Source organism: Microcebus murinus, chromosome 4 (assembly GCF_040939455.1).
Source record: "Microcebus murinus isolate Inina chromosome 4, M.murinus_Inina_mat1.0, whole genome shotgun sequence".
Taxonomy (NCBI): Eukaryota; Metazoa; Chordata; class Mammalia; order Primates; family Cheirogaleidae; genus Microcebus; species Microcebus murinus.
Genome location: NC_134107.1, coordinates 54,971,069 through 54,997,864, shown reverse-complemented (window position 1 = coordinate 54,997,864; position 26,796 = coordinate 54,971,069). Strand labels below are relative to the sequence as shown.

The following is a 26,796-nucleotide window of genomic DNA, read 5'->3' as shown; positions in this document are numbered from 1 at the left end:
CTATGTACAACCTTTTCTGGGGCCCCAGCCCCATAAAAAAAAGGTGGGAAAGAAAAATGAGCACAGAATAGAGATTTCCCTTTTATACATATTGCAACAAGTTTTCCATAAAACATTCATCTGAAATAAATTAAAAAGTCCTTTTGCCATTGCCTCCAAGCATAAAAAGGAGCCTGTGCCCTAGCCCCAGCCCAGGCCACCCATGTCCCTGATTGTCCATGGAAGAAAGTTAAGGATTGAGGGGCCCAAAGCCTGAGATGGGAGGCCCATATCCCTCCTCTGAAGTATCCAACAAGAAAGGCGAGGTGACAGCATGGGCCTGGGAGATGGCCGCCAATTCCTTGAGAAACTCAGGGAAAATGACTGCACAGTAGACGGCATTCTTGACTCGAAGAGCCTCACCTTGGCGCTCAGGGGCCCCGCCCCGGGGGGCTAGAACTGGAGTTGAAGCCCCAGGGGAGCCCCCACCTAGGCCAAGTCCTGCTCCGTCTCGCCCAGGCTGAAGGACCAATTGTGCCGCCTGCCGGGCCCTGGTTGGACTGTGTGCATGCCGCAGGAGTAACTCCCCCAAGGACGGCCTCCGGCTCTTCACTGGGAATAAACAGGGGTATCATGAAGGTATTGGGATCAGGGAACAACATCCCTTGGTCTGGGAAAGAAGATTCCCCCACCCCTTAGGTTCTTGGACTTCTTCATTAGGGTTCTGAGGGAATGGAAAAAAGAACAAAATGGACCAGAAATGAACCTCAGGTACCATTTCCTGTCCCATCCCTGAAGACGACTCTGAGGACTAGTGTGGAGAAGGGTTCTTTCTCACTCTAACACCAAAATGCTGCCTGCCCAGGTTTTTTCCCCTCTGTCCAGCCTCCCTACCCAGCCAACCATCAGTCTCAGTTTTAACCAGTCAACACTTCAGTCACTTCATTCTCAGGCAAAATCCCTTCCTTCTCCATGCCCCCTCACCATGATAAATTATCCTCTTTCCAGTCACTATCCTACCACCACCAAGCTATTTCTCCTCAGTCCATAACATGTCCTTACTTCATGCTTTCCATCACCCTCCTGAACTAGAATCAACTACTTCCATCTTCCCCGCCTATCTCTAACACCTGACCCACATCCTCTGCTTCTTTAATACCCACAGGGGCCACATATGCAATCATTCATGGCTATTTTACTTCAGTCACACTCCATTGTCCCTCTAAGATCTGCTCTCCGGTATCACTCCACCATTCAGCAGTCTCTGTCCTATTACCACCAAAGCCTCCCTCCCCTTGGTTGCAACCAGACAACTTCAAGTCAGCTTAGCCTTAAATGAGCCATTTAAAACATTGTCCTCTCTCCTCTAATTTTCTTCCTAGATTCCTGGGTCTGGATCCATATCCACTACCTAGACTCTAGCTTCTAGATCGTGATAATGGCTCCCATTCCCTACCGCTAATATTAGCTACAGAGATGCTATACAGATCTATTAAACTCAGCATTCAGAGCCCCTCACAACCAGGCTCACACTCCAATCTATTGTCAAACTCTCCACACCCTAACTAGCTTGTATATTCACACCTACCTTCTTGGAAGGCTTTTCATGCTTCCATAGTTTCCTCTCCCTAAATTCTGATCTATTTTTTTCATCCCCCCTGGCTTAATTTTACTATCCTCACCTCTCTGGGAAACCTCATCTGATTTGCCTTCCAGTGACTTCCTATTTTGCCCTTATCCCAACATGCTTTAATAATTTCTTTCTATGTTTTCTACCTCATACACTAATCTGTGAGCTTAGGGCTTGGACTATGCCTTATCGACCCTTATATCACTGGCCCCTCCACAGTGACCCCAGTGCCAGAACTGCAGAAGCAAAAAATACTCCCAGTACTAGAACATGAGGAAATCATGCAAGGAACCTCTGGCTGGGTCTTCATAACTGTGCAATAACCCCTGTGGTACTCTCTTCCCAACCCATACATTTTTTTTCTTTAAGCCTCCATTTCACTTCTGCTCTCATCTATGCTCTCAGCATATCACTTTGCCTCGTATTTTGATTAACAAATAAAGGACGTCATGAAATTCTAACTTTCCCCTCCGCACTTGCCAACTCCTTTGGCACAAGTCATTTCCTCCTTGCTCGCTCATTTGCCTCAAAGAAAGAAAAAACAAAAAGCCTTTTCCTGTCCAAAGTTAATCCTTTTCTGGTGCTCCAGATTCCATTACTTTCGCCACCTCCAGGACCTTGCTTTCTCTGTTATTACATTCCTCTAGTCACTCTCCAGATTTTACATTCTTTGAAGGCAGGAATCACATCTTGTACTGCCCTGAATCCCCTGTATCAAAGACAATGCCCAGCACATATGGCAAGTGCTTAGATACTTGTTAAATGAAAGATCTTTCACAGCCATGCTTAATTCTTCCTTATTCCTTATACTCCCAACCACTCACCAAATTCTGCCAATATTTCCTTTCCATTTCTACCTCATCAATGCTTCCTTTCTATTTCCATTATTCTAATTGAAGCCTTCCTGGTAACACCTGCATTATGGCAGAAGCCTTCTGACTACTCTTCCTGACTCCCTTTCTCCCTAGCTCCAATTTACCTGAACTAAAATACTCATCTCTCCACTTACAGATTGAAGAACTTCCAGTGGTTACTCAATGCCTAAACTATCACAACTTCTACCCAGCCCAATTTCTACTCTGAGAACCTTATGTTCTGGCCAAATCTCTCCAGCTTAACCACCAAATAACTGTTCCCCCATCTTTTAAATCCCCTGCTCCAACCAAATAGTCCAGAATATCTCCTGACAAAAGAATAAAGACCTCCCACTCCTTTGTCTACCTAAGTCCTACCCATCTCTCAAGGCCCATGTTAAATGCCATGGCCTTTACCAAACTGTAACAATATTTCAGCCTGGAGACTACTCTATCCCCTTGCCTTTCCATAAACCCTAGAGCATTTTTTGCTGGTGACTGCTGAGTTGGCTCTTAATAAAAAGAATTACGTTCTACAAATATTAAGACTCAATTTTCTACAACTCTCCAGTTCCTGGCACAAAGTTTCACCCTTAATAAGAGCTCAAGTAACCTGGGCTAATAAACTATCTAGGGAGGGTTGGGGCTGGGGGGGCAGTAGTGGTGGTGGTAGTGATGGGATAGGCCTCACCTAGGGGATCGGAGCGGCGGGGGGCAGGTCCTGCTGCAGTGCCCTCAGCCCAATCCAACTTGCCACGGGCAATGAGGTACTTCTTGGCTTTGGATAGTAGTGCTGGGAAGTCCTCCTGGGAGGCTGCAAAGCTCTCAATCTTATTCTTCACAGAGCCCAGCACCTATGAAGCACAACTCCATGACATTTCTGGGTGGCTCTAGTCTGACACAGTCCTTTCTAGTCCCACTGAGCCTGTTCCCAGCCCACCCAGGGTCACTCCAGCTGCGGGCCTGGCCCACCATGGAGCCTGGACGCACCCATGCATGCATGCATCGCACACCTGCAGCAGGGACTTGACACTGGGCTGGAAGACCATGTTGGTGTTGAGCAGGAAAGAGCGGAGCAGGGGCTGGGGGTGACAGGCCAGCTGGGCCACCAGCCCCGTCAGCAGGAAGTTGACATAGACGGAGTTCTGCAGCATGTTCTCGAGTTTGGCAAAGAGCACAGCCATGAAGGGGCCTGGGAGGGGCGGGCACAAGGATACAAGGCCTGAACACAATGCAAATTGCACGCATTCCTCCCAAAAACAAGAGACCCCCCAAACACACTAGATGAAAATTATTTAGGTATGTTTAAATATCCCATGACTAGCAATTCTGGAGGAAATAAGATGGCAGACACCATATGGACCCATAAGAGTCCAGATGCCAGCTTTATACGCACTCAAGCCAAAGAGCCAGATCTTAGGCTCTGGTGTTACAGAGGTCCGCTTTCAAATTTCAGCTTAACCCTTTACTAGTTATTTTATTGGATAAATCAAAACTTTCCAAGCTCTAGTTTCCCTACTTGGTAAAATAAGAAAATATACCTACCTCATAAGGTGATGAAGAAGATAAATGTGATATCAATATAAAACATTTAGCCTAAGACCTAGCAAATGTTAAGTGTTCAATTATAACCATAAGCTACATATTTCTCACATTTTTAAAAACCTTCACCCAAGAGGCCCAACAAAAGAACAAATAAGCAGAGAAAGTGATTAAGACCAAAAAGAAGATTTAGGTTCCACATAAGACATAGAAGAACACTAAACCTGGTCAGAAAGAAGAAGAACGTGTTACAAGACAAAGAAAGTGACTATGTGAGCCAATTTTCAGGGGAGAAATCTTTGGGAGGCCAGAGAAGACATAGCTCTGTCTTTCAGAAGCTGGGAACCAAGAAGGTGGAATAGAATATATAGTAAAAAGATCGCTTAGTTCAGGGGCAAAGAAAACTGATTCAGAACAGACTCTTAAGATAACAGAAGGGATTAATTAGCATTAACTACTTGGAGAACAGGCTTCAATTAAGCCAGATCACCAGCACTAGGACTCTGGAACCACCACAGTTCTGATCAGGGGAAAAGGAGTGTATCTAAGAACTGTACTACAAATTGAGACAAGAATAATGAAGGGCAGAAGGCAGTGAATTCTGAAAAAGATCCTAAAACATCATGCACTCCAGGTGCACATGACTAGTGTTAGCTTCTTATCTTTCTATTCCTCTCATTTCCTGGGAGTTTCTTGCAGGAGACAATTCAAAAAGCTCAAATAAGTTTACAATGAAGAAAAAGGACAGGAGCTTCAATTAATACTTCAAGACTGTGGTAAAACCTGCACAATACCTCCTAGTGGTATTAAGCAGGAAGAAGCAGATGAGAAACTAGATAAACATTAAGATGTATTTTCCATAATCTTCAAGAAGAGGGAGTTGGCATTACTCCAGAGCAGAAGCCTTGGTGCTGTGCCAGCAGGATGGCCAGCATATCCCATGCACAGTCAGGACATGAACTGATCAAGGCATGACAACTTGACTACAAACTGAAAGGTGGGTGGCTGCCTTGGTCAACTTAAATCTGCCATGTACCCAGAGATGATAATCCTAGTGAAAAGTTACCACTTGCTGAGTTCTCACAATGTGCCAGCATTATAGTAAGTGATTTATATGCACCAATGGCAGACATGGGATACTAACTTAAGTTATGCCTAATCCAAATACTGCAGTCTTAGCCTTAGCCTCTACACTGCTTCCCAGAGGTATGTTTTTGGATTTTTTTTTTGGTTTTCCTAGAATGGAGTGTAGAATAAGGATTAGAGCCAGAAGAGGGCTAGGCTGGCCAACAAAGAGGACTTGGCCCACCCACTCAGATTGGGTCTATTTCCAGGGCCATCCCTGAAAGTCCAAAATAACTCAGCTGAAAAGCTTGAGGTCAAGCTCTGTCATTTTCCCTCAAAGAGGTATTTCACCCTATTACTAACCAAACCATAATTCTCTAAATAGTCTTACTGGGGAGTCATGGCAACCAAGAAGGAACAGGGAGAGTGGACAGGAAAAACTTAAAATTGGGTCTTCCTTTGAAGAGGTAGGAAGGAAGGAGCTGAGTAGAGAGGAAAGCACCAGAAGATTTGACACTGGGCCATAGGAGAACTGACAGGAGACTCAAAACCCAGACAGATAAACTGGTAGGAATAGCATGGAACAAAGGATTTACAGGTGCCTCTCATACAGAATAACACCCATATCTTCCATACAGTTCATAAAAATTGTTATGGTTCACCAAACACAGACTATCCTAATCACAAATCCCAAGGCACAGCCAGACTAGGGGAACAGGAGGAACATGCACATAAGACACACAAGGCTCATATCTAAGTCAATACTCAAACCAGCACAAGCATGAAAGACATACAGACAGACATAGGGACATAGTATGACATGGCATGTATCTGGAAGTGACCCAAGCAGAATGGATGAGGGGTTAAGCAAGTACACAGAAATGACATGGCCAAGAAGTCTCAGAAACCAGCACAAACATGTTGAGAACATGCAAAGAGTACACAAATGAGAAGGCCTAGGCTAAGTAGCTTACCAGTGAAGGGCTGGCTTGGCAGCTGGTTGAGAGTCCGCAAAGGGCTGCTGAGGAAGGGGCCGGGGGGCTCAGGGGGACAGGTGAAGCTCTCGTAGGCCTCCTCCTCCTCAAGAGGTAGTGGAGGCTCTAAGGGAGACTCTGAGCTAGCTCCCCCATTGCTCAATGCCACCTCCAGCTCCCGGAGCTCCTGCCCAAAGCCCTCTAGTCCTGCCATGCCCTCAGAGATGCCCTCTAGCAGTTCCCCAGCTCCCTCCTGTGGCACCAGACGAACCTTCTTGGCACCCTCATGCCATGGTCCTGGTACCCCATTGAACTGGGAAGGGGGCAGGTGGCCAGGGCTCTCCCCTGTAACTCCAGCCAGCCCCCTACTCCCCAGCTCTTCCTCCTCTCCTTGCCCCACATTGTTCCTGTCCTCCTCAGGCAGTAGGCTGCGTTTCTTAGTCCGGGAGCCAAAAGGACTGGGCTCAGGAGGGGGCCGCTCGCCATCATAGGGGGCAGACCAGGTACGGCAGGCTCGGACACAGCGGTCCACACCACGGCGCGCCTCACGCAGATACTCCAGGTAATTGTCTTCCAGCTCACCAGGCTCCTCTGCAGGGCTAAGCCGTCGGCCAGGGCTGGAAGCTGGGGATGCAGCAAGCCCTGGTGAGCGAGGGGCTGGGCCCGGGGACTCAGAGCCACCCAGGCTCTGCTGCCGCAGGAAGAGAGCCAGACGAGATGGTGTGGAGGGCCGGGTTACTGTCACCACAGAAGAGGAGTCAACACTTGGGCTTCCAGGGCCTACAGAGGAAAAAAATATAAGAGGAATCAAGGAGACAGAGGTCCAGAAGGAGAAAGAAGATAACTAGGGAGACTAAGAGGGAAGGTAATGGGGAGAGAAATATGGAACCTGTTTAGACAGCTGATTCTCTAACCTCCAGATTAATGTTATCCTCATCCACCACCCCCTCTCACCACCACCACCACCAAAGAAACAATGGAAACAGGAAGAGTACAGGACTACAGTGAAGAAGAAGAACAGCTCTTCCCAAAAGTCCCACTCTAAATTTCTTTAGTAAAGTTAAGGATCTTCCTTGCAAGATCCCTAATCAACCTCCCCAAAGACAGAAAGCCACGCATGGCCACCTTCCTCCCCTCACCCTAGCCCCACCTTCTTACTAGGCTCCCCCAGAACCCAGGCCATACCCGTGATGTCCTCCCTTCTCCCTGTCTCTCTGCTAGGCCCACCTCGTGCCCATGAGGCATGCTCTGGACGAGGTGGGCTAGGGGCACGGTGACGACAACAGCGTGGGATTAGGGAGAGAAACTTGTCAGCTGCTCGTCCATATAGGTCCACATCACGCACTGCTGGCTTCTGGCTCAGCATCACGTGGTTACATGGAACAAGATACCTGGGAAAGACAGCAGAAAGGGGACACAGGGTGAATCAGGAAGGAAGAATAGGTCCTGGGAGAACATCAGGCCAGCAGAACTATACAGCTAAGCCAGGCTCCATGTGGACACTCATGAGCAACCCCAATACCACCCATCACCCCAGCAATTCACAAGGCCCTGAGAGTTCTGAGTCAGTCATCCCTCAGCCCTGCCCCCACAGGTACCTGAGAACCAGCTGCAGCAGTACATCCTCACAGCTGAGGTTCAGAAGGGTCCTGAAGAGACTCAGAGAGACCATGCAGAGCTGGGCAAGTGGGGGACAAAGGAGGGAGTCACTATAAGAGCGCTCAATCCTCCAAGCTATTCAACAAATGGGAACCCCACCCTCCATCCCTGTCCCAGGCCAAACCTACTCCTAGAGGAAGAAATGTGTACCAGTCCTGGTCATTCAAGTATTAACTAGATGATCATATGATTTTTGTGGGCAAGACTTCATTACTCACAGATAGGGATGAACCATGTGTCCGACCTAATGGATTTCTATCGACCGTACACATAGCAGCACACTCTCTGGCTATATATACCTGTCAGCAGAGACTCTAGCAATACTTGAATGAAAATCTATGAAAAGACACACTAAGAAATACTGTGAGTGAGTGAATGATTAACATGAGACAACAGCAACATGATAATTAAGTGAATGCCTGTCAGCAGGGACTGTAGTAACAAAGTAACTGAATGCCTACCAACAAGAAACCAGAGGGAACCTGGAAGAATCCCAACTAGGAAGTGGGTGAAGCTGTGAACATGGAGTCTGAGTCACCTCTCTAATACCAGTATATCTCTCAGAAGGTAGGATAAAGAAAAGCTCAAGGGCAGCTAACAGGAAAAGGAAAAAGGAGGTGGGTTCAGGGCAGGGGAAACTGTTTGTTTTAGGAAAGGGAGAAGGGAAGTTCATCTCTGGCTAGGCAAACAAAACAGACACATATAAGCTCTCCTTCACTCCTCAAAATCCTTCATAGCACTTTCTCTACACTTCCCATATGGCAAGTATATTAGACAACCTGAGCTCCCTGAAGAGAACTAATGGGTCTTAGTCTAAGGTACTACCCACATAGTCTGGATGTTCATTATTTGGTAAATGACTGTGGGACAATTAAAAGTCAACCACCTAAGTAGAAAAGAGATGAAACGGCAGTGCACATTTTGAAAAGCATGGATGTTCAGCAGGCTATCTTAAATGATCACTTTAACTAGCAATGAAAAAATTCAGACTCATTGAAAAGTAGGTAGGTAGAAAAGTGTTCATATCACAAAGATGTTCATATCCTAATCTCCAGAACCTGTAAATATTTACCTTATATGGCAGAAAGGACTTTGCAGATGTGATTAATATTATGGAATTTGGGATGAAGAGATTATCCTATATTATCTAGGTGGGCCCAATCAAATCATGTGATTCCTTAAAAACATAGACCCTTTTCCAGCTGGGTCAAAAGGAAGAGAAATTTAAAGCATGAGAGGGATTCAAACCATCATTGCTAGCTAGCTTCAAAGATAAAAGAGGACCAAGAGCCAAGGAATCTGGTTGCTCTAGAAACTGGCAATGGTCTTCAGGTGACAGCAAGAAAAGAGAGATATCAGTCCCACAAATGCAAGAAAATTAATTCTGTCAATAACACAAATAAGCAAGAAAACAGATCTTCCCCTAGAGCCTCCAGAAAGGAACACAGTCCCCCCAACACTTTGATTTTTATCCTGGTGAGATCCATGTCAGACATATGACCTACATAACTGTAAGATAATAAATCTGTTTTAAACCACTAAGGTTGGTAATTTTTATGACAGCAGTAGGAAACTAAATACATTAAGAGAGTACAGAATAATTCATTTCAAGACACAAAAGACAGGCTATACATAAGTTACAAAGGCAAGCCAAAGAGTCAAGCTTGAAAGGACCAGACACTGGGAAGAAAAGCATCTGCATGTTTAACATGGGCATCTTGACACTGGAAGAGATCTGGTTCCTTTAAGAACCAGAAATCAATAAGAAACACCCAAGAACACAGAAGGCTCCTAAGACCAGGGAACCAAATGGAAGGGAGACTAATAGAAATAGGTACTAAGGACTAAAGATAATGAGGGAGAATTTAAAAAGTTAGGATAAGATTAAGATGAAAGGAAGATGAATAGAGCTGACACAAAGGGGGAAAAAAACCAAGCTCAAGAAGAAAATCAACCATCTATACATGAATAGGACGATCCATAAGTCCAAACAGATATAAGACCATGGTCTAACTTTAGCATAATGAGAAATAAAACTTTTTGATATATTTGTAAAATTAAAGCTTTGACAACTATTCCCTCTTGGTTTATAACAATAAATCTTAACTTAAGGGATGTATTATAATTACTTTTTAGAACATTTTAAAAATACACATGCCCTGAGCAAAGATTATAATTCAAGAGATCTAATGTAGAGCTAAGAATGTGTTGTTGTATTAATAGTTGCTGTCATGTTCAAAGCTCCATAGGTGATTCTGAAGTATTCCTGGTTTTGAAACACTGATCTAATCAGAGCCAGTCTGGAATATCTCTTCTATATCCTAATTTACCTATTCAGAAACTGCACATACATAAAACATAGCTATCCAGGGACCTCACTGACCTGGAACTCTACTACCAGGTACATCAATTATCTAGAAGTTTTCTAGAACCTTGGTGATCAAAGAAATTCTGTTTTAAATACAAGGATCCAAGGAACTTCAACTATTTGTAATAAAGGAAGGAAACAAAAATGGTTCCAGAGCCAAAATAAATGCCATAAAGTCCATGGCTAACCTAATGCTTTATTTTCCTAGAAAGCTTTCAGGTCTTTATCACTTAGAAACTATTTATTCCCATTTCACATACATTTCTATTGATTAATATCCAAACTACTTACTGTGGTCTACCAGGCAAAGCATGTTCTGAATCTTATCTGCCTCTCTACTTCCATCTCAATCCCTTCTCCCCCTTGCTCACTACACCACCAGTCACACTGGCCTTTCATTTCCTCAAGTCATTAAGCTCTTCCCCCATTTGATGTCCTTTGCATGCTGCTCTCTCTGCCTAAAATGTTCTTCCCCTTGATCAACAGGCTAACTCCTTCACAACTTTTATGTCTCAGCTCAATGTCACCTCCTCAAAAAGGTATTCCTTGACCACTTTTTATTTTCCAAACACTGTTTTTTTTCATAACACTGACCACAATTTGTAATTATTTTATTAATGTCTTTGCTTGTCTATCTTCTCTATTGAGTAAGCTCCATGAAGTCAGCAACAAAGTCTACCTTGCATATCAGTATATCCCCAGTAACAGCAAACAATATGGCACATAGTAAACATTCAATAAAAATGTTTAGGAGGAAGGAATGTAAGTAGATGAGTGGATGAGTGCCCCAAGTTATAGTTCAGACACAGCAAATCCAAAGGACAAAGAAAGTAAGCACATCAGTAGCCACTGGATCATCTATCAAAGCAGACACAAATTCTAAAGTGATCTTCAAGTCACACATCACAGTCTACAGAATGATAAACAGCTGAAATGAACCTCAGGCCAATGCTACATTATAAGCGTGGCACAGTGGCAAAACCTATAGTCATATGAAGAGCCAAAGTTAGACAGAAAGGTAACTGTCTTCTAGATTCATGTATTATAAAAGCAGGAAAGTAGATTAAAATCTGTACCCAAAATGGTTAAAAATTTAATGCTAGAAAGTAAATGCCACCTAATTTTGAAGTGACTGCTGGAGACAAAGGTCAAAGAAGGGTAGAAACATCCTTCTGGAACAAAGGTCAGAGAGAGAAGATGGCTCACCCAGGTAAGCCGAGACAGAGGTAAGGGCCATACCCGGGAGTTGCTGCCAATACGGGCAACGAGGGTGTCAAGGATGGTGTGGGTGTCATGCCGGTGTAACAACAGGAATCGCAGGAAGGTACGGAGCAAGGCAGGCTCTGAGATACTCCGTAGGAAAAGTTCCAGATAGGCGGTACTGGCGATCATCTCCTCCACAGAGGTCTGGACGAAGGGAAGGGAAAGTTTGGAAATTTAGGGCTTCCCTGCACAGACACTGAGTCATTTTCCCTAGGTTCTAAGGAGGAATCAGGAGCAGACAGGAAAAAGGGAGCAGTTACCCCACCTACTGCCTCCCACATTGGTCCTGGCACTGAGGTTACCACCCTGCAGCCTAGCTCCTAATCCGCCTTGCCACCCATGACTCTCACCTTGTGCAGGGCAGGGCCCATGACAGGCACCAGGAACCCATTATGGATATAATCAACCAGCTGCTTCTGCACCAGGGGGTGAGCCACCTACAGGAGTGCAAGAAAGAAGGGGGAGCACTATAAAGAGATCACTATTTGGAAGGCAGTAAAATGGTACAATACAGGTAGGTATCCTACCCCCAAATTGGCAGAACAGCAACTCTAGGAATGCACCACCATGGCCCTTGATCCTAGAATGACCAAGAAACAGATGACCCCTGGGGAATTCCAGTCCTACCTGAATGACTGCATTGCAGAACTCTAAGGAACTCATGAAGAGTGCAAGGGCTGGCACTCCCAGCCAGTCTTCCCGTCGCAGGCAGTGCCAATCATCCCCCGGAACCTCAATCTTTCGAGGCAGTGAGGAGTACAGGGCACTAAGACCTGTGGCCAGCACCTAGGAAAGGTTACCAAAGGTTCAGACAATATAAAAAGTGGGACAGAGGAGCTATTAATCCAGAGTTTTAATGGGAATAGGGGTATGGGCTATTACCAAAGCAGGTATTTAACTACCCAATGTGCCAAAACCTCACCTAGAAATATTGGCCCACAAAGAGCCTTAGTACCTGCTCTAACTATCTAAGCCCATGTTTCATCCCCACTCCAACTCTAAGGGGCTGCTTTCAAATCCAGGAAGTACTGGATTGGTACTGCCCTGGTAAATAGCTTTCCCACATCTCCTGGATAGGAAGGTGCTATCCAGTGTCTCTATGCCATACCATACCCCCCATGCCAGGGGGTGCTAACCGGACAGAAGTAAGAGTGATCCGCGATGTAGCGGCCCACTGTGGGGCTCCCAGCTGACAGAGCCATGAGCAGAAGTAGGGCATCCCGTGCCTGCTGGCCCAGGGTGCCCTCGCGATGGACGAAAGGGACAAGGCGAGAAAAGAGGAGAAGACGGGGAGCAGCTCCAGGCTCAGGTGGTGGCTGCAGGAAGAACTCGAGCAATGAAGGTTCCCGGGCCACACACACACACAGCTGGCTGAGAAGCAGCACCAGGCCTTCATCCAGTGCTGGGCTACTGGGCACAGGACGGCCACAGGCATCTAGTAGGGTGAGCAGAGCCTCACGAACTGGACCATGCCTCAACAGTGGCTGGCGAGCTTCGCTCACTAGCATCTCAAATAGTTTCAGTTGCTCAGCCCGCCGTTCCTCGACCCCGTCCCCAAGCTCATCCCACTGCAGCTGCCATGCCAACACACGGGTCAGCAGATCCTCGCGCAGAGCAAACTCCAATAGAGGCCCTGGGCCTGTGGGGGCTGAGGCAACTGCACGATCCTCTGCCAGCAGTGTCAACATCTGGTAAGTGTGGTTGCGCACAGCACTGAGATCATCTGCACCCCCAGGAGCTGCTCGAGGGCCCTGCCGCTCCAGGATTCGCACCACCTGAGGGAAAAGGACAGAAGATAGAAGGAATCTAAGTTGATAAGGTGACTAAATGGGATGGTGATAATACAGGTTAGGAAGACTCAGGTGGCCAGCTGACTGGGATCTTTGGCAGACATTCTCCTACCTGGGACCAGTGATTCTTGAAGACCATGAGGCAGGTCTCAGGATCAGCTGTGACAGGGGTCTGCAGACTGGCCCCTTGAGATACACGGTGCCCAGGGCCCCGGGAGGCCAGTCTGCTCAGCCAGTTCATCCTCTCCATGAGGCAGGCTGGGCAGGGCCAGCAGCCAGAGGGCTACACTCTGAGGATTTGCCAGCTGGAGGCTTTCTCCACTTGTGTCTCCAGTCTGCTTCATCCGGTCTGTAGGAGCCAGTAACTGGTCATGGAGCCAGAGGTTATACCAGGCTGGATGGCAAACCCAGAAGTCACTATCCAATCCAGACTTGCAAATCTAATTCAAAGAGAGAGAATGGAAGAGATAAATAGAAGCTCACTTCTCTCCATTCCCTAGCAGGAAGAATTCAGAACTATCACTCTGCTGAAAACTTCACAGACACACACACACACACACACACACACACACACACACAGAGAGACAGCACCTGACATGTTTTAATGTTTAGACAAGAAACAGAACTCATGATTTCTGCCACCAAACCTATTATTCCCCCAACTTTCCCCATTTCAATAAATAATACCAACATTCATCTACATGCTCAGGCCAAAAACCTGGGCATCACCCTTGTTTCTTCTTTTCCTTACTTCCAATATCCAGTTCATCAACAAACTCTATCATCTCTATGCCCAAAACATGTCTCACTATTGCAGTAGCTTCCAATATGGTCTCCATGCTTCTACTCCTGCATCCTTGAGCATTTATTCTTCACACAACAACCACAGTGATATTTTTAAAACATAAATTATCTCTATTTTAAAACCTAAATTATCTCTATTATCTCTCCTCTGTTGAATACCCTCCAATAATTTCCTATCACATTAGTATTAATAATCTAAAATTCTTACCTGGGCCTTTAGGAGCCTAAATAATCTAATCGGTATAACCTCCACCATTCTCCTCCTCCCTCATACTTTAGTCATAGAGGCCTTCTTGAATATTTGTTGATCCCTTTGCCTTGAATGTTCTCCTGTTCTCACATTGCTCTCATTACTCAGTTTTTTTCAAACGCCATCTTCTCAGAGAGGCTTTAACAATTCTATCTAAATAGCACATCTTCCCACCTTACTCTCTAGCTTCCTAACCCTTTCTTCTTAGCAGTTTTCACAATCTAAAATTATACATTGGTTTATTCATTTGTCTATCTTCCCAACTAAAAGGTAAGCTCTTTGAGGGCAGGGTTTGTCTGTCATATTTACTACTGTATATCCTACGTTAGAATAGTACCTTGGGACTCAGTAAATATTTCCTGGATGTATGAATGCTTAAGTGAGTAAATGAAAGAAAGAATGAACAAACAATCAAGAAACTCAGTCTCAATCTGACTCCAACCTTCTGGGATAAATGAGGAAGAAATTTCTTTCTTCCTATCACATGTCCTTCCCTAGAAACCTACCCAGTAGCCTCTGGGAGATGGGCAAATAGACCCTTAAGTGATTGAATATGCTTAACAGGTAGAATTCAGAGCCAACCAAAAGAGTAGAGCTATTTTCATTCTAACAAAGAACACACAGACACATTCCCATATACACATATAGCACATACTCCTGTCAGATGCATTCAAACTCACTCCCAGGGATATGATAAGGCACAAGAGAAAGGATAAAAGCACCAAAATAGCTGGCTTTTGGCCCAGACCATAAGCCATAGTTTCTTGACCATCACAGCTACTACCCCCTCATCAGTACTGTCTTTTACAAGCATAAAACCTTGAGAGGAAAGGTGTGGTTTCATTGTCCTTCCTCTTTATATACTCAACAAAGGCTAAAGGAACTCAGAGACCTGGCACAAGCCCCACATTTTGCCCTAAAGTTATATTAACCAACATCCCCTTTCATTCAGACACTCTCTCACACAATTATCAGCTCATAACTAAAAGCAGGTAGCAACTATGCTTAAGGAAGCCTGTGTAGGATGGGTGACAGTCTTATTAAACGGGGGTGGGGTAGTCCTAAAGAGCAGGCAAGGCTTTCTCATTTAATAACTCAATGTACATCCATACTGACAAAGTACTGGGCACTATGTTAAGTAACACTGGAAATTCAAAGAAGGGTATAAACAGTGAAGGGAGCATAAACATAAACTCCAACAAATATTGTAAATAGAGGTATTTACGAAAGTGTCATGGGGGCATGAAGGAAAGGAACTAACTCTGCCTAGGGCACCGTAAGAGGATTCCAAAGAGGTAATATCTTTGGAATAGATAGATCTTTGGTAGATCTTTAATGACATACCGGTTACATAGAGAGCAGAAGGAAAGGCTTTCTTCATATGAAAAACAAACAGTATAAACAAAAATATGGCACTGTGAAACAACATGACAAATTTAAAGAACAGTTGCAAATTCAATGTGGCTTAATCACAGAATACTCAGAGACAAGAGGTATGATATTGAGGTGAAGGGTAAATATGGGTGAAGGTTATAAACATAACTCAATATCATGCTGAAGAGTTTGGGCTTTATCTATCGACACCCTGGAGACAAAGGCTTTTAAACAAGGAAATGACAAGACCAGATTTGCCATTAAAAATATGTTGGATAGTAGTATGAGGTGGATCAGAGAGAGACAGATGGCAGTGGACAATTTATAAGAAGCTGTTTCAATAGTTCATATTAAAAAGTGATGGCATGAACTAAGGTAGTAAGAGCAATATTAGAAAAGATAAATTTGAGGTTCACCTCTATCTTAACATGTTCCATGTAATACTGAAATTATTCATATCTGTAATGTCTCTGCCAATAAATAGCAAGCTCCTTGACATAAGAAGACCTATTCATTCTTCTTTGAAATCCCAGTGCCAACATAGTGCCTGTACTCAAAAATCCTATGGAACTGAATGCTGAGTTAATAATAATTATAGCAGCTAACATATACTGAGCACTTATTACATGCCATGCTACCTTCTAAGAACTATTAATACATGAAGTAGCTCATTTAAACCTCATAAAACCCTACAAATATTATTATCCACATTTTATACATGAGGAAATCAAAACCCAAAGAGGTTAAATAAATTGCCCAACCTGAGCCAGCTAGTAAGTGAAAGGCTGGGATGCAAATGCAGAAAATCTGCCTCTAGATTTAAATTAGTCACAAAATAAAAGAAAAAAGACCTAGCAAATGAATAGTATGAAAGAAGACTGTAATGGGAAGTATAGGAGACTCAGTAAAACATAATGCCATTAACAGACTACAAACACTTAACAAAGGGAATTGTGTTTTAGAAAAGAGGATGAGTATAGTTTTGGACATGTTAAGTTTTGCAACACCTACAGGATATTCATTATGTCCAGAAAGCAAGCAAAAATATCATACTTGAGCTCAAGAGTGAAATCAAGAGTAGAAATATAAATGCAATAGTTACCTTTGCTCATAGGTATCATAAAGCTATGGAAGTAGATGGAATTATCTAAGGAGATCAGCAGATCATGAAAGGAATTAAGAGTAAAATCCAGGGGAACACCAGGATTTAAGAAAGCAAAGGAGGAGAAGTCTTTAAGGAAGACTGTGAAAGTAGCCAGACAGGGAAAGAGAAATCCAAGAAAGAATGATGATCTTGACATCAAAGAAAGGAAGTTTCAAGAAACTGAAGGTTGCCCACAGTATATAGCTCAATAGAAAGTTCAAATAGAATGAAGACTGAAAATGATCCAGTGGTTTCAGCAATCAAGTTTTTAATAAATTTAAGAAAGCAGTTAGTTAAAGAATAAATAGGATTCAAAGAAGTATACTAATACACACTTTCAGAAAGTCAGTGATATGGGAAAGGATAAAATAAGGCAATAGTTTAAAGAAGCTGGAAGCTGAGATAGTGAGAGTCAACAGAAAGAGTTATTATTATTTGTTTTTGTTTTGTTTTAGAATGAGGAACCTCAAGGATATTTGTCAAGTGAGAAAAGAAGTCTGAAGAAAGTGACAGGTTATAAATAAGATAAGGATAACTGAAAGAAAAATCAAGTATTGTCTGAGAAAAAGAGGTATACCACTTTCTCTTAGAAAGCAAGAAAATAGCAATAAACAAAGGATGAGGGCCACTTCAGCTAAATCTGAAAGTGAAAAGAAGGAAGCTGACATCTACCACCACTCCAGCCCCACCTTCCCTTCCTCACTTACTCAGGTGAATGGAGGTGGGGGAGAAAAGATGAGAAGACAGTAGAGCCGAGAATGGATGTTCAGTCTTTCACACATGGTTTCCTAAAAACCATCAAACATATTCCCAGAGACTAGCAGCTATCAGCAGCAGGTATGCTATGGAAAAAGCATTTATCCATCTGTCTAACTACTTGCAGTCCTAAGTAGGCAAGGAAAGGCCAACAGTTGAGAAAAGTGGTAAGAACTCTCCCTTGTTATTAGTCCCTCTTACTGTTATTAGCCCTGGGACACTGCACCATCCCTTGTCGGTTTCTTTAAACCATGCCCATTCCTTTGTAAATATAGTTCCTTTATTAAACTCTTCTCAAACCCAGATTGAGCCATCTACAAGTTGCAAGGAGTCTGACTGATAAAAGAGTATTATTGTTTACAGAACACTTTTTTCAATCATATCCCATTTGAAGATTGAAAACAAATAGAGACTCTATGGTCAAACAAGAATAATACAAAGTAGTGGGTAAAGCTTGAGCTCTGGAGTACTTCAAAGGTCTGAATCTCAGTCCACCATTTTCCAGGTATGTGATCTTAAATAAATCACTGCAAACATCTGAGCCACAGTTTCTTCATCTATAAATTTCTGATAAAATAAGTATTGCTAGTTTTAAGAATAAAGATAATAACCTATGTAGCACTCTAGGTATAAAGCAGGTCCTCTGTAAAGCAGGTCCTTTCCTCCTTTCCTCTGCACTGATCCTGTTTGACCCAGGTACCCATATCTCTGATTGAGAAGAGATGGAAACTGCTCTGATGTGTCTGTCCTTCCTACCTCACATACATACCTCAGTGAGCTGAAGAAAGGCCAAGCATATAGTCTCAGCAAATGAAAGCTTTAAGATATCCCAAACTAAACTGCCTCCAGCTTCTGGAACTCAATTCCAAACATTAACAAACTGCTCTCAACTTTCACTATACCTGGGATGCCTATTGCTGCTCTACTGCTCCACTAACCAAGGGCACTGCTCACAGACCCAAGGAAAACTGGCATCTAGAACCTTTTCTCACCATCCCCCAATCCCTTTTCAAAGACCTCAAAGAGAAGAGCCACACTAGAATCAGCATCTCAAAACTCAAAAGCCAACACTTAATCTGGGCCCTGCTCACATACTGCAAAATCATAAAAGAAGGCCATAGTTTAGTGTTCCTGTCATCTACTTAGACTTTCTGAAAAGTTCAGAACAAGACAAAGAAGGTGGAATCACCACCCTCTTATGGTGCTCTTTCCTCCTATAGTAAAGTTCAAAAAAAAGTAGACCCCTTCTCTTCCCAGATTCACCTTCAGGCTCAGTCACAGGGTAAAAAGGGGAAGGAGGAGCTGATCTCTCAGACTCACAAATGGCCAAGGTCAGGCACTCACCTTAGGGTCCAGAATACAGCCTTAAAGGCATACACAGCAAGGTGTTGTCAACCAACCTCAGAACCACAGACAAAGGGCAGGAAGTGCCTCAGCCTCACTTATGAACCTTTGCCCTGGGAGAGGCAAAGAGAAGGAGGGAGCTGGGGGCAGAGATATATCTGCAACAACACCTATATCACACAGGAAGAAACCAAAATGATCTTCCAAGAACAGGTCAGTAAAGTTCTGAGGTTTATCTCTCCTTACAATGGCCCTTCCTAGGCAAGAAGACTGATGCATAAATGATCTGTTACACTAAATATGAAAGTAGAAAGACCTAATTAAAACCTCACAGGGATACAAAAGGAAAAGAAAAAAAAAAAAACCCCACCACCTAATAGGAGCCTACCAATCTAGAGCTCAGCTTACACATATTCTCCCCTGGTTTTCCATCCCTCAGACAAATAGGATATCAGGGTATAGTTCCAACTCACTCCCACCCTTCCCCCCATTACTACCTCTGTTTCTTGCAGAGATCTCTTTATCTGACTCCAGTGAGCCCTTCCATTTCACAAAGTGAACCTCTAGCACACAGTAACTCCCCTTTACAATAGTGAATCCTCATGTCACACATGGTTATCTCTACCCCTGTTGTGTGAGAGTAACAAAGAAGATGTCAAAGAAGAGGTAAAACTGAACCAGATCCTAAAGGATAAGGAAAGTTCACTGGGCAGAGAAGAAAAGGCATTCTTAGCAGAGGAAACAGCTACTGCAAAGATATCAAGGCTCAAAAAAGTAACATGTTTTTAGGGAACTGTGAACAATGTATTTAAGCTAGAACACTGAGTAGGGAGAGGCAGGAGATGAGGCTGGAGAGGGTGAGTTGAGGCCAAATGATGCCCTATTAAGGAATTTGGAAGTTGTCCTACAGGACACAAAGAGCCAAAAGGTTTTAAGCAGAGGAATTCGAAGATCAGATTTGTATTTTTAGAAAGATCATTCTAGGGATAGACTAGAAAAGAGCAAGTTTTAAGATAGGACACTGTATACCACTGTTAGTATCACTGAACAAAAAAAAAAAATAAAAAAAATAAAAAAAAGATAGGACACTGTTAAAAAATAAATCAGATGAGATGAGGAGGAGCTAAACTGTAGCTTTGACAGTAAAGATGTGGCAATGGAGATAAAGATAAGAGAGATAACAGAAAGGAAAACATTTTAAGATTTTAGTGACTGATTGAATGCAGGGGGTGAAGGAGCAGAAAGAATGAAAGATAACACTGAAATCCTTGCCTGGAAAGAGATGGGGAATATGGGTGCAAAAGCAGGTTGTTGGGCAAAGACAATGAGTTCTGTTTTTGACATACTAGTTTTCAGATACCTGTGGAGATATACAGTAGATCAATAGGTATATATGTTTAGAACACAGGGAGAGACTGAAACTAGATACAGAGAAGTAATCACCTCATTATGATATATTTTTCTATTAATATTTCACATTCTCTTCCTAAATTGAAATTATCTTTTCATGTGTCTATCACTCTTAACTAGACTGAATATTCCTTGAGACCTCAGGGCCATGTTTTACTTATCTTCTTATCCCATAAAACGTGAGTATAACAAGGGCAGACTATATGTTCAATTAAGTATTTGCTGAATGAATAAACGACTATATGAATAAATTTATTTGTTCTCCCAGCACTTAACGAAGTGCCTGACACACAACAGATATGGAATAAATGGTTAGCACAGCCTCCTAAACATGTTGCTACCTGAACATCATCATCTTCATCTGTTTCACCCACTCAGACCTACCACTCAGCTACATGTCATTAACCAAAATCCATTACATGTAATGCACTACTATTTCAACAAAGAGTTTGGCAAACAACAGCAAAGAATAAGCTTACCAAATCCAGTGCTTTCTCCAACATAATGAAGAATTTGGACAGCCCCTAAGAACCCTCTGACATTTGACTTGATTCATCCTATCATTATCATGATGTGATCCACTATCAGGATGTGATCCAAGTATTAAGTGTAACTGTTCCAATGTTATTGCCATAGTATTAAACATAACCCTCATCCCTTCTAAGTCCCTCAGTCTCCTTTAAAAATCAACTAATTAAAAAATCATAAAAAAATGTTCCTACATCACCTTTACTCTCTGTTACAAATCTTCTTTCCCCAAGTTACCCTCACTCTCAGGGAACCAAATTTGGGGTCCAGCTTTGCCATTTTATGCCTATGTGATCTCTGGCTTCTGAATTGGATTCCTCATCTATAAAATGAGAATTCTTGTTTTTGCCTATAAGATATCTATGTAAATCCAGTAACATCTGAAATTGCTATGTAGAACATGAATGCTGTTCAGATGTCAGAAGTTATACAGAATTACTTTATGAATGTATGCTTCCTCAACCTAATACAACAGCCACACCATCATCACTCTAAATTTCTGGAGTTCATAAACCAGTAGAAATAATTTTTTTTAATTTAAAAACTGAAATAGGTTGTCACTCTTTATTTTGGCAAATAAGACCATTTTATAAAAACCCACTATCTACTGTCACCATTATTTCATCAGTGAAAGAACATTTCAACACCAGAAGAATAGGAATGATAATCTTAGGATAAATTTATCTTCAAGAAAAACTCACTAAGCTGTCTTTATTTCTCTCCTTCTATCTTGGATAGATGAAAACTTTATCATGGACCAGGTTCTTGGCTGTGTTTAGGAACCACTGCTCTAACTCTGAATGGAATCTTACAGGGTTCTGACTGGCAGGCTGCCAAGGGTTCCACCAGTATGAGACCTGTTTGGCCTCCAGAGAGAAGCAATGAAAACATACCACAGGATACAACAGTTGGTTCTGAGGCTGAGTTTCTGGAATAGAATGGAGAATGAGGCTGCCTAATTCTCAGGGAATGGTCTGGATAAGAAAGGCCTAATTTCTTCCTGAGTTTAGAAAGAGTCAAGATGTCTCAGCTCTACAGTGTGAACATGGCCATCATTACTGAGAGCCAATCTAACTTTCCAGGATTTTCAAACTTTCCATGTGCATATGAGTTGGTGGGGCGAAGGGGATCTGTACAATGCTAATAAAGTGAACCCAATTACAGGATGTGGAGGGAGGGATGATTGCAAAGAGTTAGGAAAAAACTTTGAGGATGAGAAGAAATGCTCAGTATCTTGAGAGTGATGGTTTCATCAAACATGTACACTTTAAATATGAGCAGTTTACTGTACATAAATTTATCTCAATAAAGTAATTTTTTTTCAAAAAAAATTAACTATAAGAAAAAAACAGTAAGGCCATCTTGGTGGGAGCCAAAATATAGTGTTGTATGTGACTAACCATGTGACCTCCATGAAAGTAGAATTAGCAACTAAAAGTGGTCAATCCAAAGACCCACAGTTCAGCACAGGCAAGTAGCAGCTGTGGAGGAAGGTTGTCCAGAAGCAGATGGAGAGAAACAAAACTAAGGAGTCATAGCCATAAACCTTCATGAGAGGGCCCACCTTCAAGTACGCAGTCTACAGAAGGAACTTGAGGGAACTGGGGTTCCAGTGATTACTCTGAAAACTGCACATCAAATACGATTTTCATCACTGTGGTTATTACACTATCGCCCATGAAGGCTTCACTGTTTTGTACTACAAAATATGTAGAGTTCACAGGAGCAGGGGTGTCAAGTGCACAACACTTCCAGCCAAGCTGCCCTGCTTAGTCTAAAACTATTGCACTAGGCAGGTCAGGCCATCGAAGGAGGCCTCAGAACCAACCTTTCACCCTTATCCAAGTCTCACAATCCTCATTCCCTACTCTCATGCCCTGCCTTCAACTCTCTCACCAATTCATCACCCCGCAAGTTCTCGCCTTCGCCCTTACTCTTCCCCTCCTCACACAGACCTGAACCCCTCAGTCTGATGGTAGGGCTGTCCCTCACCCCTACCCTCAGTAGCCCCAGTCCCTTAGTGTTCAGGAGTCCCTTCAACTTGGCCCCTAGGAAGGCATCGGAGCCCCTCATATAGCCAGCCCTGTACTTGTCCACTCACCTCTAGGCTCTCAGCCTGCTCCGCTACGTTAGACACTCACAACCTGCCCCTCACCACCTGCCAGCCCCTCACCCTGTTCCCTCACAAGTCACCAAACCCGATGCCATCATTTCCCAGTCCCGCATTCCCCCATGGCCCCTCTGGCCTTCCGGCCATGAGTACCGTTCACTCACAGAACGCCGACCCTGGCCAGGCCCGGTCGTAACAGCGCTGCTAGGTGAGTTCAGGCCGCCGCCATCGCTCCTCAAGCTCACCAGCCGCGCCCCGCCCCGCGCCACACGCAGCCCGCACCCCAGCGCACCACACGTAACCGCCCAGCGACGCACGACTAGGCAATGGCGTACCAGCTCATTGGTTGGACCTAGCCAAAACTGGAGCGTCGACGCTTGTTTCCTGGCAACGGTCGAGCGAAGGAGCGGGGTCGTGACGCCATTCCGAGGGAGGAGTACCGCCTCTCCCCTAGGTTCCGCCCCTTCGTGCTGTAAACCCCGCCCCTCAGAAGGACTCCGGCGTGTCATAGGGGAAGACCTCTGGGGAGGCGGAGGCCCGCGGGGGCCGGGTGGAGCCTGGGAAGGAAAGGTCGAACCGGAGGGCAGAAGGCGGGACCGAAGGAGGGACGCGACACTTAAAGGAAAGACCAGAGGGGCGGAGCTTAGGAGAGAGACGAGAACGGAAGAAACACTAGAGCGAAGGGGCGGGGCCACGGGTCCTGGGCGGTGCTTAGAGTGGACGGGTGGGCCTGGAAGGGGCTGGACTAGCACGAAAGGGGGGGTCTGAAGGGAGGAGTCAGCAGAAGTTCGGAGGGAGAGTCTGTAAAAGAGCCGAGCCCTAAAGAGGACTGACTGCAATCAGGTTCATTTTATACCCACCTTCCTGCATGGCTGGAACTCTACTTTGGTACCCTAGCGGTGACCGCCCTGGGCTCCCCTAACACCTATGTGCTGTGTTGCTCTTGTGACCCATTAGGAACCATCTCAGAAAAAGTGCCTACATGTCAGGCTGTATTCCAGATTAGTTAGAACCAGTCTGCCATTCAGGACTTCAGCCCTTTAACCAGACACAGACAATTGCAACGTAGTGTAATAAGTTCTACGGTAGAACAGGCATCTAGAAACAGCACTTAGCGTGATTTGAGTATGTAGAGAATGAGGGGAAGGAAAGCGAAGGGATTTAGGGAAAAATTCCAGCAGGAGCTGAGTCTTGGGAATCAAGCAAAAGTAAGATAAACTAAGAGAAATGAAAGTTTTGGATAAGGTCTGTAGTTTAAAGTATTGTATCAGTGTTGAATACATGTATTTGATCATTGTACTGTGGTTGTGTAAGATGATAACATTAGGGGAACATGGGTAAGGAGTTTAGAAGAACTCTCTATTATTTTTGCAACTTTTCTGTAAGCCTAAAATTAGTTCGAAATAAAAAATATTTAAAAAGAAATAGAAGTTTCAACCGAAAGGATCAGCATACACCAAGGCAAGGAATAATAGACAACAGGGAGGAGTGTTCTGTGAACCGCAATAAGTACATTGTATCTAAAGCCTAGGGAACATGCAGAGGAAACATTGTGAGATGAGGCTGAAGATACAGACAGGCATCAGGTACTGGTGAGTTTTGTTAAGCATGTTAAGGTATTTAGATTTTCTCCTTGGGATGATAGAGAGCTATAAAGAATTTTATGCATGGCCATATTGATAGTGAAGGATCCTTAATAAAAGACCAGACAAGCACTGATAAGGCCCAAAGTAGAGTTGTAAAAATGCAGAGAAGTAGACATGTGGACATTAGAAGGTAGGTCACTAGGGCTTGATAACTGGGTGAATATGAAAGGAAAAATAAGAGGAAGGATTAAAAATTGATTCTTAGCTTATATACATTTGAAAATAGGCAAAACTAAACTAGGGCACTAGAAGTCAGGATAGTGATTATCCTTGGAAAAGCATTGACTAGAAGCGGGCAGCGTAAGGCTCCTGAGGCACTGGTAAGTTGTTTCTCAATCTGAGTGCTGTTATATAGGTATGTTGAGTTCATGAAAATTTATCAAGCTATATATGGTACTTAGGAAATGTGCATCTTTTTATGTATTTGTTTGTTCTGATTACTATGCTGTGTAACAAAGCACCCCAAATTTAGTGTCACAAAACAATAGCCATTTTTTATGCTCAAAGATTCTGAAAATTCATAGAAGACACAGCAGCAATGGCTTATCTCTATCCCATGACGTCTGCAGCCTCATCTAGAAAGCCCCAACACCCGGAATTGACTTGAGGCTGATGGCTGGAACCATATGGAGGCTTCTTCAGTCACATGTCTAGTGTCTGAGCTGGGACAACTCAAAGGCTGAACTCAGCCAAGAACAGTCAAACAGAGCTTCTCAAAATGTGGTGGCTAGGTTCCAAGGGGGAACATCCTGAAAGGGAGCTACCAGACAACAAGCATGTCAAGAGAACCAGAAGGAAGCTGCATGGCCTTTTATGATCTAGCCTTAGAAGTCACAAAACACCACTCCTGCTATACTCTATTGGTTGAAACAGTCACAAAGTAGCAGTGTCAAAGAATTTGTGGCCATTTTTTAAAAACTGCCACAATGTTATACAATAACAATAATAAATACTAGTCCTAGGTTTTTGGATTAAAGGACACAGATAGGAATTATAAGAGAAAAAGTAGATAAGCGAATATAATGAGCTCAGTTATAGACCCAGTGAGTTGAAGGTGACTGTGGGATATCCAAGTGGGGCCATCTAGTAAGTAGTTTGCAATGTAGGTAACTGCCACTCAGGGAAGTTCCTGGGAGACATTGGATGAGAAATGAAGTCCTGTGGGTGATGGAGATCAACCAGAAATAGTTAGGAGGATGGAAAAAGAGGAAAGCCTAAAACAAAGACCTTAAAAACACTACATAGAAGGATGGGCAGAGGATCTTATGAAAGAGACTAAGGAGAAATAAACAGAAGACTAAGAAATTATGGCATTGCAAAAGATTTGAATCCTTTTGTGGCATTATTTTGAATATTATCTTTTCATTTTAATAAAGTTATAATACTTTTTAAAAAGAAATTATGGCATCACAGAACAACACAAATCTGATCCTATCACTTAATTGTGCAAAACACTTCACAGAGTCTCCATTGCCTTTGGGTAAAAGCCAAGCTTTATAACATGGCTGACAAAACTCTTCTTCAGCTGGCCTCTGTCTATCATTCAGCTTCATCTCTCACCACTATCCCCCAGTTCCTCTAAAATAAGCCAAATGATGTTCCCCCAGTCACCCCTGCTTTTTGATGTCTCTATTCCTTTGCATATTCTGTGCACTCTATCTGTAATATTCTTCACCTTCCCATCTCTATACCTAACTCTTATTCATCCTATAGCACCCAGGCTCAGTTGGAAACCCTTCCCATGTACTGTAATAGACTTCTGTGTATCCACCTAATAGAGTACTCATCAGTACCCTGGCAACAACTGCCCCTGTGTAATTTCCTGATGTGTAACTGCCTGTCTACCTATTTTCCCCTACCAGACTGTGAACGTCTAGAGGCCAGGGAGTGTGTCTCATTCACCTTTAATCCTCAGGATTTAGCACAATATTGGCGTGGCATATAGTGGGTGTTCTGGTTTTGACTTGTTGACTGAGAAAGATGATAGTAGACAAAGGTACATCAGGTTAAGGGAGAATTTAGAGGGTTTTTGTTTGTTTGGGTATGAAAGATATTAAAGCATGTTCACAGAAAGGGAAAAGGTGAAAGAGATTGAGAATACATAGAACACATAGAATACCTGGTGGCAGCAGGTACTAGAGGTAACAAGAAGGGAAAAGGATAAAAGCACCATAGGATGGCCCCCATCACACCATGCAGCAGGAAGGAGGGAAGGCAGACGTGGATGTAGATAAGGCTAGGATACAAGTAAGGATGTAGATAATGAAAACAGAGCTTATGTCTGATGTGGGAGGCATCTGTGTCCC

At 43.5% G+C, this 26,796-nt stretch overlaps 1 protein-coding gene across 6 annotated transcripts; it reads right to left on the bottom strand.

The window, feature by feature from the left end:
- Positions 1-68: 68 nt before the first annotated feature.
- Positions 69-23,129, bottom strand: FHIP1B (FHF complex subunit HOOK interacting protein 1B). Of its 6 annotated transcripts, none has more exons than XM_012786560.2 (12): positions 22,998-23,128; positions 13,237-13,564; positions 12,471-13,109; positions 11,962-12,120; positions 11,685-11,771; positions 11,311-11,478; positions 7,643-7,722; positions 7,230-7,435; positions 6,045-6,824; positions 3,477-3,655; positions 3,155-3,317; positions 69-591 (listed from the first exon to the last, which is right to left on the bottom strand). In XM_012786560.2, exons 2-12 carry the CDS (start codon positions 13,372-13,374, stop codon positions 230-232), a joined length of 2,961 nt encoding a protein of 986 aa, XP_012642014.1. In that variant the 5' UTR covers positions 13,375-13,564; positions 22,998-23,128; the 3' UTR covers positions 69-229. The 6 variants fall into 6 exon arrangements, with proteins under 6 accessions (XP_012642014.1, XP_012642017.1, XP_012642016.1 ...); XM_012786563.3 differs by having other exon boundaries at positions 7,272-7,435; XM_012786562.3 differs by having other exon boundaries at positions 7,272-7,435; positions 23,009-23,128.
- Between the last annotated feature and the right edge of the window lie 3,667 nt (positions 23,130-26,796).

Excerpts from the sequence above, each read along its gene's own strand:
- FHIP1B (XM_012786560.2), bottom strand. The coding sequence starts at position 13,374 with ATGGAGAGGATGAACTGGCTGAGCAGACTGGCCTCCCGGGGCCCTGGG. Across the intron at positions 7,723-11,310 it reads GTATTGGCAGCAACTCCCGG|CTCTGCATGGTCTCTCTGAG; the intron begins GTATGGCCCTTA and ends CCACTTGCCCAG. Across the intron at positions 3,318-3,476 it reads GTGTCAAGTCCCTGCTGCAG|GTGCTGGGCTCTGTGAAGAA; the intron begins GTGTGCGATGCA and ends TGTGCTTCATAG.